General features: G+C 47.7%; 2 protein-coding genes across 2 annotated transcripts; both read left to right on the top strand.

The window, feature by feature from the left end:
• Positions 1-5151: 5151 nt before the first annotated feature.
• EMH_0001500 (uncharacterized protein) lies at positions 5152-8908 on the top strand (the record flags this gene model as incomplete). The annotated part of the gene is made up of 5 exons (XM_013495602.1): positions 5152-5166; positions 5349-5556; positions 5925-6954; positions 7193-7956; positions 8145-8908. 5 exons carry the CDS (start codon positions 5152-5154, stop codon positions 8906-8908), a joined length of 2781 nt encoding a protein of 926 aa, XP_013351056.1.
• A 3281-nt stretch (positions 8909-12189) lies between these two features.
• EMH_0001490 (DNA-damage inducible protein, putative) lies at positions 12190-14292 on the top strand (the record flags this gene model as incomplete). Its single annotated transcript, XM_013495601.1, has 5 exons — positions 12190-12350; positions 12432-12646; positions 12749-13155; positions 13447-13879; positions 14186-14292. 5 exons carry the CDS (start codon positions 12190-12192, stop codon positions 14290-14292), a joined length of 1323 nt encoding a protein of 440 aa, XP_013351055.1.
• Positions 14293-14981: the final 689 nt, after the last annotated feature.

Here is a 14981-nt window from a genome sequence, read left to right as displayed (position 1 = left end):
GCGGAGCAGCTGATCGCCGCTATTTTAATTAATAACAAACAAAAATAAAATAAATAAATAAATAAATAAAATAAATAAATAAATAAATAAAATAAATAAATAAATACGAAACGACGAATGTTGCTGCTTCCTTCTTGTAGCGGCGACAGAAACTGCTGCTGGTACTGTTGCTGCTGCTGCTGCTGCTGCTGCTGCTGCTGCTGCACTAGTGTATTAGTTTAGTGCGTATAAGTTTATGGATTTTGTTTGTTTATAAATAATTAAAGTTAAAGAAGTTGTTGTATCATCGACAGAAGAAATTGTAGCAAAAGAAATAGTGGTTTCGTTCTGTTAGTAGCAGCAGCAGCTGCTGCTGCAGTACTCTGCTGCTGCTGCTGCTGCTGCTGCTGCTGCTGCTGCTGTTGCTGCTGCTGGCGTTGGTGTTTGTGTGTGGTTGCTGCGTGGTTTTCGTTGTTCAGTGCAGCAGAACACTGCACTGTTTGGGGTGTATTGTATATGCATACATCTGCTGGGGTGTATGCGCATACACCCCAGCATCAGGTGTAATATATAGAAATAAATATATTTATGAATACAGCAAAACAGCACTCATCATAACACAAATAATACCAAGAAACTCAAGAAAACCCATCCCAATTAAAGTATAAGTAAATAGATCTTCTTTTATTGATGGGTTTCTAGCTGTGCCTGATACTAAAGCAGCAAACAAAGAACCTATACCCTGAGCTACACCACCAACAGACATCAATGCTACTGCAGCAGAAAGAGTAGCAACGCCAGCTTCATAACGAACTGCACCGCACGGGGCCATCAAAGGAGAAGGCTGCACAAAAAAACAAACAAAAAAATTATTTAATATAATACAATACACAAAAAAAAAAATATCACCATAGAATTTTATAGTACATACTTTTTTTTTTTTATGAAAAAAAACCGCAGACATACACACATGCATGCATGCATGCATATAGCAGCAGTACACACACATGCATGCATGCATGCATGCATGCATGCATGCATGTGCAGGCGAGTAAGAGAAAGGGTTTGGTTATGCTGCTATCTGTGTATATACTACACAAAGAGAAGAAGAGAAACTGAAAGAGAGAGAAAAAGAAATACACAGAGAGGAGAGGGGTGAAGGGTGCGTCTTAGTGTGTATATATATACAAACATACAGCTAAAATAAAAAGAAAACAACGCAATGAAAAAAAAAATAAAATAAAATAAAAATAAATAAAAAAATATAAGCAGAAAATAAGACAAGACAAACGCATNAAAAAAAAAAAAAAAAAAAAAAAAAAAAAAAAAGATAGAGAACTCTGCTGCTGCAGCAGGGGGTGTGGGCCCCCACGCATGCAGTGTATGTACGCAGCAGAGGTGGTGAGAGGTGTATGAATTTCCCGGTGTGTAGTGTATGAGTAAAAGGCAATAAAAATAAAAAAAAATAAAAAAAATAAGTGTGCAGCAGTTGCAGCAGGAGAAAAAGGTGGGGTTGTTGTTATTGTTTCTTACTGTATTGTCTAGGCGTACAAGGGCTCCCTGGGGTAAGCGAGATGCTGGGGTTTGGGGGGCAGCACAATGCCGCTGCAGCAGCGGAGTGGTGCTGAGAGAACGAAAAGCAAGAGAAGAAGAAAAACAAGAAGAAGAAGAAAAAAAAGAAAGAGGAGAATGGGAGAGAGAGAGAGAGAGAGCCCGGCGGCAGGCTGCGGGCGGCAGAAACATGGTTCGTAAGGGAGCAAAGAACGCCATTTTCAGCAGCCTTTTTTCTCTTAAAATAAATTATTTATTTTTATTATTTAAATATTATAAAATAATTTCTTTTGCATGCATTTTTAGCTCCAAATGAAACATAAACACTCAACAGCAACACACAAATATCGACGACAGAGAGAAACGTATGCAGCCCCCCGCACCCCCATGAAACTAGCAACAGCCCCTCTCTCCTTCTCTTCTCTTTCTGCCGCCTGCNTGCAGCCCCCCGCACCCCCATGAAACTAGCAACAGCCCCTCTCTCCTTCTCTTCTCTTTCTGCCGCCTGCGTGTTTTATTTTATTTATTTATACGCAAATTCTTTAATATATCTTTTTTTATTTATATATAACATATTTAAAACGTGAAATAACCCCACGGAGAACTCACGCCCTTAACACCAATGCACAGAGAAGAAAGACACCTGTGCAGCACCGACGATCTGTCTACCACTGCACTGTGTTGTTTTTTATATTCTTTCTCTTATAAAAAAAACAATATAAATTTATAATTATTTTATTAATATATTCTCATTTACTTTTCTGAACACCGTTATACCGAAAACACCATACTTGCACAGGGGCAGTGTGTAGAGCTTTCTATTCAGATGGAGTGCTGTAGTTCGCTAGTTGCTGTGTTCATATATACACGCATGCATGCTAGCTGGGTCTGCTGGGTATGGGAGGGCAAGCAAAGGCTCAACAACTGTGTACACTGCTACTGCATACAGCAAAGGGGGCTGGGTTGTGCATGCATGCGTTGCCGCGAGGTGCGCTCCAACTCATCTCATCGTTCCTCAAGCCCCAGGCACTTGTTACGCTGACACCAGGCTGCCTGGAGATTCTGCTGGCTGCCATCTGCTTCAATAAACACTTATCTTGTGTTTCTTTCACTCGCGTACAGCTCACGAGGGACCATAAGATCGGTGACTCTGGCTAAACAATTGTAGTACGGTCACACCTACGAGCTTAGCAAAAGTTGCAGCACGCTGTGCTGTAGATTATTGAGGGAATCATTCGCTTCGCCTTAGCCCCAGGCCCTTTCATCGGTGCCTAGAGAATGAAGGAGAGTTTAATAACTGCTGTTGGGGGCTCTTGCCTTCAATTCTTTTTGACACTTATGCAGCTCCCGAGAAATCACGGCTAGGATATGTTATTGTTATACACGGTAATGCCGAATGGTTTAGCTGGGTGGATAAGTGCAGACAACCCCAGCCCATCCCTGTAGGGAGGCGGTCGGGGGTACAGCGCTGCTTATTCGTGAAGGCTCCTTGACACAGAAGAGCAAAGGGGAAGCAACTCTTTAGATTTAGGAACTCTGGGGTGTTTTATCAATCTTAATTTTAAAATATCGTGAAGTGCTATCCTTCAAGGTTGGGAATTAATTGGGGACAATGAGAAAAGTAACAAAAGGTAGAGCAAGAAACTACCGCGAGGCTGTGGGGCAGCAGCCTCTAAGCTTTTCTGGGTCTGATAACCCCAAACGCCGCAGTGCAAGCTTGAGATAGGAGCGTGCACTAGAAAATGTGTTAACTATTCTGGAGCGAATTCTTCCTAAGACTTTGGGCATTCGGGGTTTTCTTCTTAGCAATAGAACGGCACAGCTTCTACCTTTATGGTTTAGCATCTGCAGCATGCAGACAAATGCTGCTCGCCAGGCCACAGCAATCTGCACTGGCGACCTAGGGAGATGCCTGATACGGGGTTGCTAGCAGAATTGAGAAGCAGACACTCGGGTTCTAAGAAAATAAACTTTGATTGTAAAGGACAAAACCGAATGACTGGGGGCTCGATCATCAACAGCACAGCATCTGGCCAGCAATCCCATTCGCCGTTCTAGTCATTTGCTACCGCATCGTGTGGCGGGGTTCGGGCCCCAATCTGAACTTATCAGCAGACGTTGTTCTGCGATTTGGCTATCGTTAAGAAATCATGTTGCGGAGGGGGAAGCGTTGGAGAGCTACCGGCTAGCAAGCAATCAGTGCATACCGTGGTGTGAGGTCGAGTTCCTGAGTTTGTTGAGATCTCCAGAGCCATCACTGCTACAGCTATCGTACTAAACTGACTTTCACATAATTAAGGGTCAAAAATGCGTGGAATCCGTTCAAATTCGTGTGTAGCGACCGCTAATGCACACTAAAGTTGGGGGAACATGGTCAGGAAAAGCTATGTCATTCGTCAGTTATTCACAACGGAAAGTTCCTTTACATAACAAACTCTATTGTTGTCTACTTTAACGAGCATGTTGAGTAGTTGTAGGCGCAGTTCGATTTGCGAATGTAAGCGGAACACTTGAACAGCTTCGCTTAGATCTGGGTGATATGCTTGATTGCGGCGGGAGAATATGGGTGTTTCAAGGTATAATTAGGCATATTTTAGACAGGGAGGAAATATGCGCATATATGTAAAGGTGGGAATCTGGAGCTTGTCGCCTCTTAGGGGCTTTGGGGCTATGGGGCTTTGGGACGTGGGGCTTTGGGGCTGCTCCGCTGCAGAATAGATTAAAAGTTTCAACTAGAAATGAAGATCAATCGAAGTTGTGGTGAGGTTTAATTCTGAAGAAAATTTGGCGGCATATATCCCTATCTATTCTGAGTGGCTTTCGGCACTTGGTCCATTCCCTAGTATTGCGCACTCCGAGCACAGCAGCCCTACACCGGTTGTATTTCCATGCAAATTCCTAGGCGACGGTACAAGCCAAATTCCCTAACACATAAGAGTGGAACATGTGCCAGCTAGTGCATAGCGTGTATGCAGGAGGCACCGCTCTTCATCGTCCCTAGTGATCCCCCACTCGAGTAGGAACCTCTGTGGGGCGCCGCCCCTACATCACCTGAAGGCTTAGTGGACACCCAGCCACAATTCTTTGCAGATGCTTGCTGAGAGTTTAATATATAAACGTAACATAGTTAGATCATTTATGTGCAATATATCAGACCATATGGCGTAATATCTGGGCAAAAGCACTTCCCTGCCTGCAGGACTGCACACCAATGTCAAGGCCTACAGAGTTAAAAGCAGTTATAACTAGAGTGCTAGTCAATTGCGCCACTCGTTGGCATGGTTTAGATGAGCCGAATACGGAATTCATTCATGAGAAAGCCTCTTTCCCATATCAGCAGAGCTCGTTGCGTTCCTCTCCTTTCCACCTCTAGCAACCACGCTTCTCATCTCACGCAGTGTAATAATGGCGGGTTTCCATCTGCAAATTGTACAACTCTCCGCTTTATACATCGCATTTCAGTTGTTGGGCTTTCTCGTGCCGTGCCTTTCCTTATCGATAGTGCAGTCCAGCGTCATCACTGGCCGGGCNAGTTGTTGGGCTTTCTCGTGCCGTGCCTTTCCTTATCGATAGTGCAGTCCAGCGTCATCACTGGCCGGGCCAGCCTGGCGAGGCCCAAGAATGACTTCTCAGTTCGTGAGCTCGAGCAGGTGGTGACGACTGAGGGTCTCCCAGCGATAGAACGCCTGTCTTCGATTTCTCTTCCTAGCGGGAAACTTCTGCTGCTGCTGAATAGCTGTAGCGCAGCAGATGAACATGAGTCGTCAAGCCCCCCATTAGACGAGCAGGCATTTTTTGGATGCGACGTAAACTTGCAGGAAATCGACCCGTCTAATGATTGGAATCGGTCTGAGATTCAGTTGTTGAGTTCCACTGACCTCCCAGAAGTACGGGGAGTGGGCATGTGGGCAGAGGAAGTGAACGGGGTAATCGACAAAGTGTTGCTTCTTCTTTGGAGCGCCAACTGCAGGACTCAGCAGGAAACTTGTAGGTGCAACAGCGAAGATGGGTGCAAGATATCTTTCGGTGGGGACAGCCAGGGCTCATGCCTCTCCTCTATTTATGGAGGGAAAGTGGCGCCCCTGGGAGCTCGCCTTTGTCAAGGGACAGGCTCCACAGAAAAGAAAACAAACGGCGAGTGCTACTACTATAAGTTAGAAACCAAGAATGGCTGGGGGTGTGGCTCTGCTTCTGAAGAACCTTTAGAGGAGAATAGTAGCAGAACACGTGCTTCAACTGTAACTCCAAGAGATGAGGATAGCTGGAATTCTACTAGACAAGATCTATGGAATCGTCATGGTGTCNAACTGTAACTCCAAGAGATGAGGATAGCTGGAATTCTACTAGACAAGATCTATGGAATCGTCATGGTGTCAGTTTAGGCTCTGCTGTAGGGGTGCGCTATGGCTCCCTTTTTGTCGCTGAGTTCAATGGATTGGGAGAGTTGCAATGGATTAGAGAAACTGCGTATAACGTCTTGATTCCTCATGGACAGGAGCAGCGCACAGCCATTGTGGGAGGTGACGTAAGTGGAACAGGTGGAAATGTGAAGAAGCAGTACGCTGTTACGCTGGTCAGGGAAAGGTGGGAACTGAAGACAGGAAAAGTTGTTGTGTCTCCAAAATGTGAAACAGTCCTTTTGAACAGCAGTGGTGAGCTGGAGGATAACCAGTTACAAGGAGGCGAATGCGAAAGTTGCCTTTACACATCCGCGTCCATGCACCCCGGAACTGGCCACTGGGCTTCACTGTGCGTCAGCACGAAACTTCCCAACCTAGGAATATCCATCAACGGCTTCCTGGTAGTAGACAGTAGCAGCCGCTACCAGACAGAGGCTCAGGGTGTCACCCCACTAGATGAGTCACTTTCATACAACAAGGATACGGGGGGCAGGCTGCTGCCCATCGATGGTGGAAGCTGGGTATTGATTTGGCGAGAAGCCTCCTGGAAAGCATCAGAAGTAGAGGGACTCACTGCAGTGAGTGCAACCCTAAAGGCAGCTGTCTGGGAGGGCCACGACGATACCCTGAAATCTCCCGTTTCTCTTTTGGGTCCTGTATTAGAGCACAGGCTTATGGACCCAGACGCTGTTTCCCTCTCACTGCAAACTGCACTGGTCACGGTAGCGGACCATCTGAATGAAGAGGCAATGGCGGCTATTGTGGATTTATCAAGCCTCAGCATTCGCGTGCCCACAGCAACAGCGACCGTTGCTGGTGTGCAAGGAGGTGCCTTATTTGGGCGGATTTACGGGCATCCCTTACTACGTCTTTCAGAATCCACTGCCCTGTGGTTGGGATCTGTTAAGGAAGATAGCTCACCCTCCGTTGGTCCGTCGACGCTGCTGCCAGAATGGAAACCTTTCACCACATCAAGAGCAGTTCTTTTATCCGCGAATAAGGACGAAGAAGATTGTCAAGGACAGTCAGCCAAAACAACCTGAACTAGCCTATATTGTTATTGGAACTGGCCCGTAGATAAGTGGTGAAGCTGCTTATGCGGAAATATTTGAGTACCACGCTATATAGAGACCTCAGTAANCCCGTAGATAAGTGGTGAAGCTGCTTATGCGGAAATATTTGAGTACCACGCTATATAGAGACCTCAGTAAGAACTGTAGTATCCATTTTGGGGCTATCCACAACTTCTGCTGGTTCTGCAGGTGGAGCGCTACCACCGCAACTTGCCCGTCGTCGTGCCTGCAGCAGCAACACTTTAGAAGCAAAAATAATGGCGGTGGATGCCCTTGGGAAAGTAACGCATTCCGACTAATTCACTGTGAAGGTGGAGACTGCCCAGACTGGAGAGACGGGGCAGTTTTGGTTGCAGGAGATAGGACAATCGATGCATCCAAACTCTTGGATAAGAACTTATCAAGCCTGATAAAGATGGGGTCATCTATGGACACCATTGAGCTCCATCTAGCGGAGCCAGTAGACCTGGAGGCTGTGGAGATCTACCTCCATCGCTCCAACGTGTCACTAGTATTAAGTATTCAAGATACGGAAGCGAACTGGCTGTCTAGGATCTCTACAACCATTAGCGCTCCTCCCCTTGAAATGACTGATGTAACCTATCCGTGGGTCACTAGATATCTCTCTTTGAAAAGGGTCAGGACGCTGCAATTACAGGCTACTCCTCTCACAACTGCAACCGCGGGGGCATGGGCAGTTAATATTCTTGAGGTACGCCTACAGTCAACTCCTTCATTACCCTGCACAGGAGGTGGCTTCTTCGACGGCGACAAAGACTGTGAAACTGCGCCGCAAAACCCTTCGTCTCTGGAGGCCTTGGACTGCCAGGGAGAATGGGGAGACTGGTCTATCTGCGACAGCACCTGTACTAGGATGCGGCAGTTCAGCGTCACGTCTCCTCCTAAGAAAGGGGGTAGACCGTGTCTTCCCTATGAGGTCGAGCCGTGCACAGGTAATGCAGCCTTCTCGCATATAGGTAAAAGTGCTTCACACGAACATCACGACTGCAGAGGAAAGTGCAGTACCAACCTCCTTGAGGATATCATTTCACAATTTTAAACCACGAATTTACGGCGTTGTAGATTTGATAGGGTGTATGATAAGTTCTCTCGGCATTTCGGCGCTGCTGTGCTACTTCAGGGAGTGGCATGTGCTCCATTCCTAGCTCGGAAAGCCGTATACTCAACAGTTTTGCGCCTCGACAGAAAGATGTTCAGGGCTCCTCTGCTACCTGGCGCGAGCAAGGATCGGAACCAACAGGCAGCAGCACAAACTGTGCATCAACATTATCGCCAAAGTCGCAGTGTGTTCTCTGTCGCACACTACAAACACATCAAGTTACCCGTCAGGCAGCAGGGGAAGGCGAGCGGTGCCCTGAAGAACGCTTTGTTCTGGAATACTGCGATGCCAACTGCGCCGCTATCTATGGGCCCACAACGACTACTACTGCGTCAGTTACGGCAACGCTGCCTCTCGCGACGTCCTCCAGCTCCGGAATCATTAACCTAGAAGATGCTCGTGATGTAATGTTGCTACTAAAAACAATAGCAATCTATTTTTTAGTTGTCCTCCTAGCCTGTTTAATAACCGCTTACTTGGTGGGACTTTTTGAAGGGGGCTTGCGGGGTCGAAAAACTGCAGGTTGTGCAGACCACAGCGATGCTCCTCCCCCAGCAAGGCTTTCCCCGACAACGGCTGCAGTTAGCAGCTATTCTGGCACAGAAAACTACGAGGCTGGAACAGCACCAACGAGGAGTTCGAGGATGAGCAAAGGCAACAGTGGCACATCCAGGAAGTTTGGAAGCGGCATTCAAGCATTGAGGAAATCCCTGTTGGGGGGCAATCTGCTCCCAGACGCGAGTGACAGTGATTCAGACTACATAGGCGATACCGGCGCCGCTTAGCTGAAAGCTATGCGTGAAGCGTGAACAAAATTTGTTTCATGCAGACGACGATACTACCACTGTAAGAGGCTCANAAAGCTATGCGTGAAGCGTGAACAAAATTTGTTTCATGCAGACGACGATACTACCACTGTAAGAGGCTCACCCAATTCCACCAACATCTTTTAAATACAGATATGCCGCCGGGTGAGCTTTCACCCCACCACTGAACTGTAAGAGATGAAGTCGATCGTCTTCCTGTTCTCAGCAGTTATCTGAGCAATCTACTGCCTTCCCCTCGTCCCGGGAACTCACGCAAAGTCCTAAGAGAACACTGGGAACAAAAACGCACAAATGAGTCGATCTAAAACACGCGTTTGCCCCTAATTGCGGTTACTGATGGACTTAGTGCTCTTTTCCCAGACTCTTCAGTTCACTGTTGACTAACACCTTGAACCCGAATCATTGTTTCCATTCCCATTCTTTTAATTTTGGAAGATTTCTAAGACGCTGAAACGTTTTGAAAGTATCGGCTGAAAACGAACTTGACAAACCTGAGTGTGTATGCGTCGAGTGTACGGTTTACCTGGAGTGCATGGCAGTGGTTCAGGCACTCCTATGAGGCGTTGTAGTGAATACTCACTACAATCACAGCAACAATGCCGTGCGCCTTGTGAAATGAGAACCCCACTGTTGACTAGCGAGCTGGCAGGCATTAGCTATGTGGAATGAGTGAGTCAGTGGAAGTGTCTGTGAGTGCTGATTGATGTACGTTGAGAATAACATTGGTGAATGCACTAAACATTTTTTATGAAGTGACCATTGTTATGATTGTAGGAGATGCTCGCATGAGCCTTGGTGCAAAGGGTACTGCAACGTGCTACGCCGCCTCCTCTGCCTGCCCCAAGTGCGGTTGCAGAATAGAACAGTTTTGGAGAAGAAACTGAGAGATTCCCTTGACCTTTGTTAGTTTGTTATGCTGTTGTATCAGTATGATAGCTAATGCCTGCCAGCTCGCTATACTCAGCTGTGGGGTTCTATGGATGCGCCCCCCAATAGTCCTTCAGAGATACAACCTAATAATACGTAAAGCTAACTGCAAACATTTATACTAAAGAGGAATACAAATATCAACATAGCATGTAAAGGAGTGAACGCTCTCCCAGGTCTCCAAGGCTAGCAGCCTCGACACGATAGAAGAAAGCAGATAATGGAGGTCGGACGCACGACGCGCAGATGTCGGATGAAGTCAACACATTATGCTAAATAGCCAGGGGACAGGCAACCCGAGGGCGTTCGTAAAGATCGCATTTACAAAAGAATTCCCCAATCTGCTATGCATGATTCTGCAATGGCCATTGCAAGCTGTGGCATGAACAGCAATGCTTATTTTCTGTGTAGCATGCTCTGGCTTCACTGAGAACAGGAACCCTTATTTGGCCTTGGTAGGCTGCGCGTAAGCAAATGCAAAAGTTCTATAAGTACATTCAGAGGCAAAGCATGCGCCAAAGGAATCTTCGTTGAAGTTTCCTTGTGTGCACCCGTGAGGCTGGCTTGTATTATCAGCCGCTGCGAGATGCGCTGCAACCCCACTTCAGGCTGCCTCACCCCCGCAACACCCAAGCCGTCAGGCCCTGAGCTCAACATGCAGGAGGAACACGGGAGAACGCCACCTGTTTTTCGGAAACTCTTGCTTTAATTCTTTACCTACATTGCAGCTAGCTTCTTCCCTTGATTAAGGCCATAGAGCAAGCATTATAGGCTGCGTGCAATACTTCTTGACAGTTGCTTTTTCCACCGCGTTAGCGAGGCCTATATCCTTTTCTATATGCTGTCTGTATTTGTATTTACACTTCAGCCCTGTACTGCAGCCCTCTTCATTTCTACTGCTTGGTTGGCGCTGCACACGCCAACACTTCCACCTTTTTTGGGCAGTGAAAGTTTTATCGAGTGCTCAGGAAAAGCCTGGCTAGCTTCTCAACGTCTACATTGCGCTCATCCGATAACTGCTGCAGACTCCCAGGAGTACACCACGTGTAGGAACACCCACTTAGTATCCATTTGGGAGCATGCATACAAATATGAACACATCCACCAACCTACGGCAAATCCTGTGTACCATTTTTCTGTGGGTTGGTATGTGCAGTCCTACTTGCGTGCAGGCTGTCTATGGAGGGTCAACTGAGTACACAAGAATTGTATATAGTGTTGCTGCATGCAGTAAAATGGGCTTGGCTACGCATGGATCTGCGGTTGCCCTGAGGCATGAGTTGCAGCGATGTGCGCTGCAGATCATGTCCCCGACCCTAGGCCTTTGGGCTGGCGGTCTCAGGTCGAATGGGAACTGGAGAAGATATCAACTGACTTTTAGAAACTCTTATATGGAGTATTCTTATTCCATTGGAGCTCGCGAGAGTCATAAAGGATAGAGGACTCTCGTTCCATTCTGCTACAAACCCCACGTTGGCGGGGGAACGAAATCTTCCAACAAGGGATACACAGTATGTTACATAGTGTATCGGCGTCATATCTTCTCAAAATGTCAACCTAGCACTTTCTGGGAATGTGAAACTCCCTGCCGCGGCGCAGCCGTCAACGAAGCAATTCTCAGCTCCACCAGGACTCAGCAAACTCCGGCATAATCAACCCACACGCAAGCCCTTTCAAACTGCTCTCCAATGCATTCATGAACACAATAATGATGTGTTTCGACGCTGAGTGCTTTTTCACTGGCGCATATATACACATCTGTACGCACATACAAACTTGCCATTGCACAGGCGCATCCCAATCCAGCCAAATGCACACGGACTCCATTTTCCTAGGAATTCTACATTTGCAATTTACTTAAAATTTCATAAGAATACCTTTGCTATTGCAGTAATGCAAATACCTAGCAAGGGCTACACAAACTAGCTGAGGCGGGCGTTTGGGCATGCAGTCCATCAGTCCGGACTGATCCGCCAGCAGTTCCCTCAACAGCTATACAGTCCTAAAGAAACAATTTGCATACACGTTATTTATTTGTGCTGCGACATTCTGGAGTCATGTCCTCCGCCGAAGATGCAGGTAACTGTCACTGACCCTGGTAAGTTTCTTGTTGCGTATCTCGGGGGGAGCGGCAGAGATGCTACCTGTATTTTTCCTTTGCATGTCTCACTCGATACTTCCATGCTGAAGTTTGGAAATAAATTATTCGAATTTTGGTTGCGCGTACCGGAAGCATTCGCTTTTCGTTTTTTGTGGATCGTCCTCCCTGCACGGTGAATGGAAGGCGGCGTGCGGTTCTAATTTGGTTCTTTATGATTGCTTTTGCTTGGGGTTTTGACTTGCCAGATGGCCAGGTCTTCGCTCTGGATCTTACTGGAGAGGCGGAGATCTCGGCGCTCAAGGACATTATTTCAGTGGAGTTGAACATACCCCCCGAAAGACAGCGGATTCTACTGGATGGCCAGCCACTACGGTACGACCCTGCTTCCTTTAAGTACCTAGTTCCGCTTAAGTTGGCACTGTGATATATTTTGTTACTGGGGCATCTGCGCAGGAACACTGCGAGGACTCTAGCGGAGGCGGGGGTGGGAGAGGGAGCCATGCTGCTCGTTCTCAATGAAGCCCCTGCACCTCCAGTGACAGCCGCCTCTCGTGTCATTTCTGGTGCCACTCAAGAGCGTACACAGCGGGCACAGCAGGCACCGGCGCCCGCAGCTCGAACGCCGCAGCGGCAGCAACTTCCTGCCACATTGCCCTTCGATTTCTCAAGTACGCAGCAGCATATACTGCATTGCACCGATTGAGTGCACCGTGAACTTATTTGGAATATGGAATGTGATCGTTCGCAACTCTGCCCGTCTCTGCATACAGGCATCGTCGTGGACGGTGGTCGAGTCGCTCAGTTCCCTGCGGGGGGGAATAGTGGGCCACCCCCAAGCACATCTTCTGCGCCTGCTTCCAGTACTGCCACCTCCCCACTTGCCCCTGCAGGGGGAACTGCTGCTGCGTCATTGACATCTACCATAGATGCACAGGTAAAAGCACTGATCCGGCGCCGCGCAGAAGAGGCGGTGGCCGCAGCAACAGCGGATCCCGCATCCCTGAGCATCATCCGAGTACAGAATCCAGTCATTGGAGATGCCATAAAAGCTGCTGTAGATGAGCGCCAGGCAGCTACTCTTCCAAGAGGAACAGATGCAGCTCAACCAGCGGAGGCTGGAGCAGCGATGAAGCAGTTGATGGAACTCCTAGAAAAAGAATATGAAGCTCAGAAAAAGGTAAGGTGCAAGCATGTTGTAGGGGGCCCACCCGGCTCTGTTGCCTCTGCTGCTCTTGCTGCTTCCTGCTCCATCTTAGCCTGCGTTGACAGGCTGTACGACTGCATCGAGAAGCAGCAACTGCAACCGAAACAAATCTATGCAATTCTGTCTCCCTGTACAGGCTGACAGCGAGAGGTTGAGGCGTATGCAGGCAATACAACGGGATCCGCTATCGCAGGAGGCTCAGCAGTTCTTGCTAGAGGNAGGTTGAGGCGTATGCAGGCAATACAACGGGATCCGCTATCGCAGGAGGCTCAGCAGTTCTTGCTAGAGGAGCTGCAACAGGAAAGAATCAATGAGAACTATTCGATGGCACGAGAGCATCTGCCTGAGGGGTTTGGATCTGTGTGCATGTTATACATAGACGTGGAGATCAACGGAGTTCCGTGCAAAGCATTTGTAGACAGCGGCGCTCAGCAGTCGATTCTGTCATTAGCATTTGCAGAGAAGTGCTCCCTCTCGTCGCTCATAGACAAGCGTTTTGCTGGGTTAGCGATGGGCGTTGGCAAGGCCCCCATAATCGGTAGAGTGCATCTGGCGCCCCTTAAGTTGGGCACAAAGTTCTGCCCGTGCAGTTTTATCGTTTTGGAGGACACCAAGATGCAGATGTTGCTTGGACTAGATATGTTAAGGCGATATCAGATGGTTATCGACTTGAAGAAAAACGTCCTGATTGTGGAAGGTGAGCCGCGCAGCCGGAGTGCAGTGAAATTCCAGACATCCATTCTACCTATGACCACTGTTTTGTGTGCTCTTTTTGCACCCACTCATGAGGGCATCACGACTGCGACTTCTTGNTACCTATGACCACTGTTTTGTGTGCTCTTTTTGCACCCACTCATGAGGGCATCACGACTGCGACTTCTTGCAATAAGTTGCTTTGACAGCTATCAGTTTGCTTCTCTAGGGGCTAGCCGGGTACTTAGGTGGGCATCTTCAAAAAGCAGCTACGCAGGTATGTAAAACACTGTGGTGAACTCGTTTTCAGGAGAGGAGATTCCCTTTCTTTCCGAGGCGCAGATCGACAAAGGGTTGTTTGGCACGGGGGAGGCAGAGAGTCAAAATAGCTCAAAAGCAGCGGAAACAACCAAGTGACGGACGAGCTTCCCCGATGAAGGTTTCTCCGTCACGCAGTGCTGTTCCCATGGCGATATGAACGACTTTTTAGATGACAGATGCATTGCTTTGCTGTGAGAGAATAATAGGATCGCCCGTGGTGCTTTCTTCCAGCTGGACTCATCAGCCCCAACAGCAGCCGCAACTGCTCCGGTGGTGTCTGTTACTTGTGGGAAGTTTTTGCTTTTGTTTTTGTTTGTTGCATTAGGCTATGGCTTTGTATGCCGTGTCGTGTCTTTCATAGACTGTAAAACGTCGCTATCGGTTTGTTACATCCCTGCCCACCGAAATCTTACCACTAAAAAACACCTTGTAAAGAGGGTGGGACGATGCTTACTTTCATTTCAGTGCAGGTGCCCTTACGGTGCAGGCGATATTGTGGAATCTTGGTTCACGGCATTTGGCTTCTTCGTCATTTGCACGCAACTGATTTCTATTGTGGCAGTTAGACTGATGAAGCTGTTCAAGTTTAATTGTGCATATTTTTTCAAGCAACAGAAAATGCCCCCGAAGTGCCTCCATTTGGTCATGGAAAACCTCAAACTTCTGTGTGCAAACAGTTGGCTAAATTTAGTTGTAGCACCCGCGGATACCCTCCTTCTGTACAGCTATGGAGCAGGGACCGGGTAGTAAGCAAAGTGTACGAGGACAGCCGCTGACAGCGAGTT

This window comes from Eimeria mitis, genomic scaffold (assembly GCF_000499745.2).
Source record: "Eimeria mitis Houghton genomic scaffold, Emh_scaff166, whole genome shotgun sequence".
In the NCBI taxonomy this organism is placed as follows: domain Eukaryota; phylum Apicomplexa; class Conoidasida; order Eucoccidiorida; family Eimeriidae; genus Eimeria; species Eimeria mitis.
The sequence above is the reverse complement of the archived record's forward strand: the minus strand, read 5'-3'. Positions and strand labels throughout refer to the sequence as shown.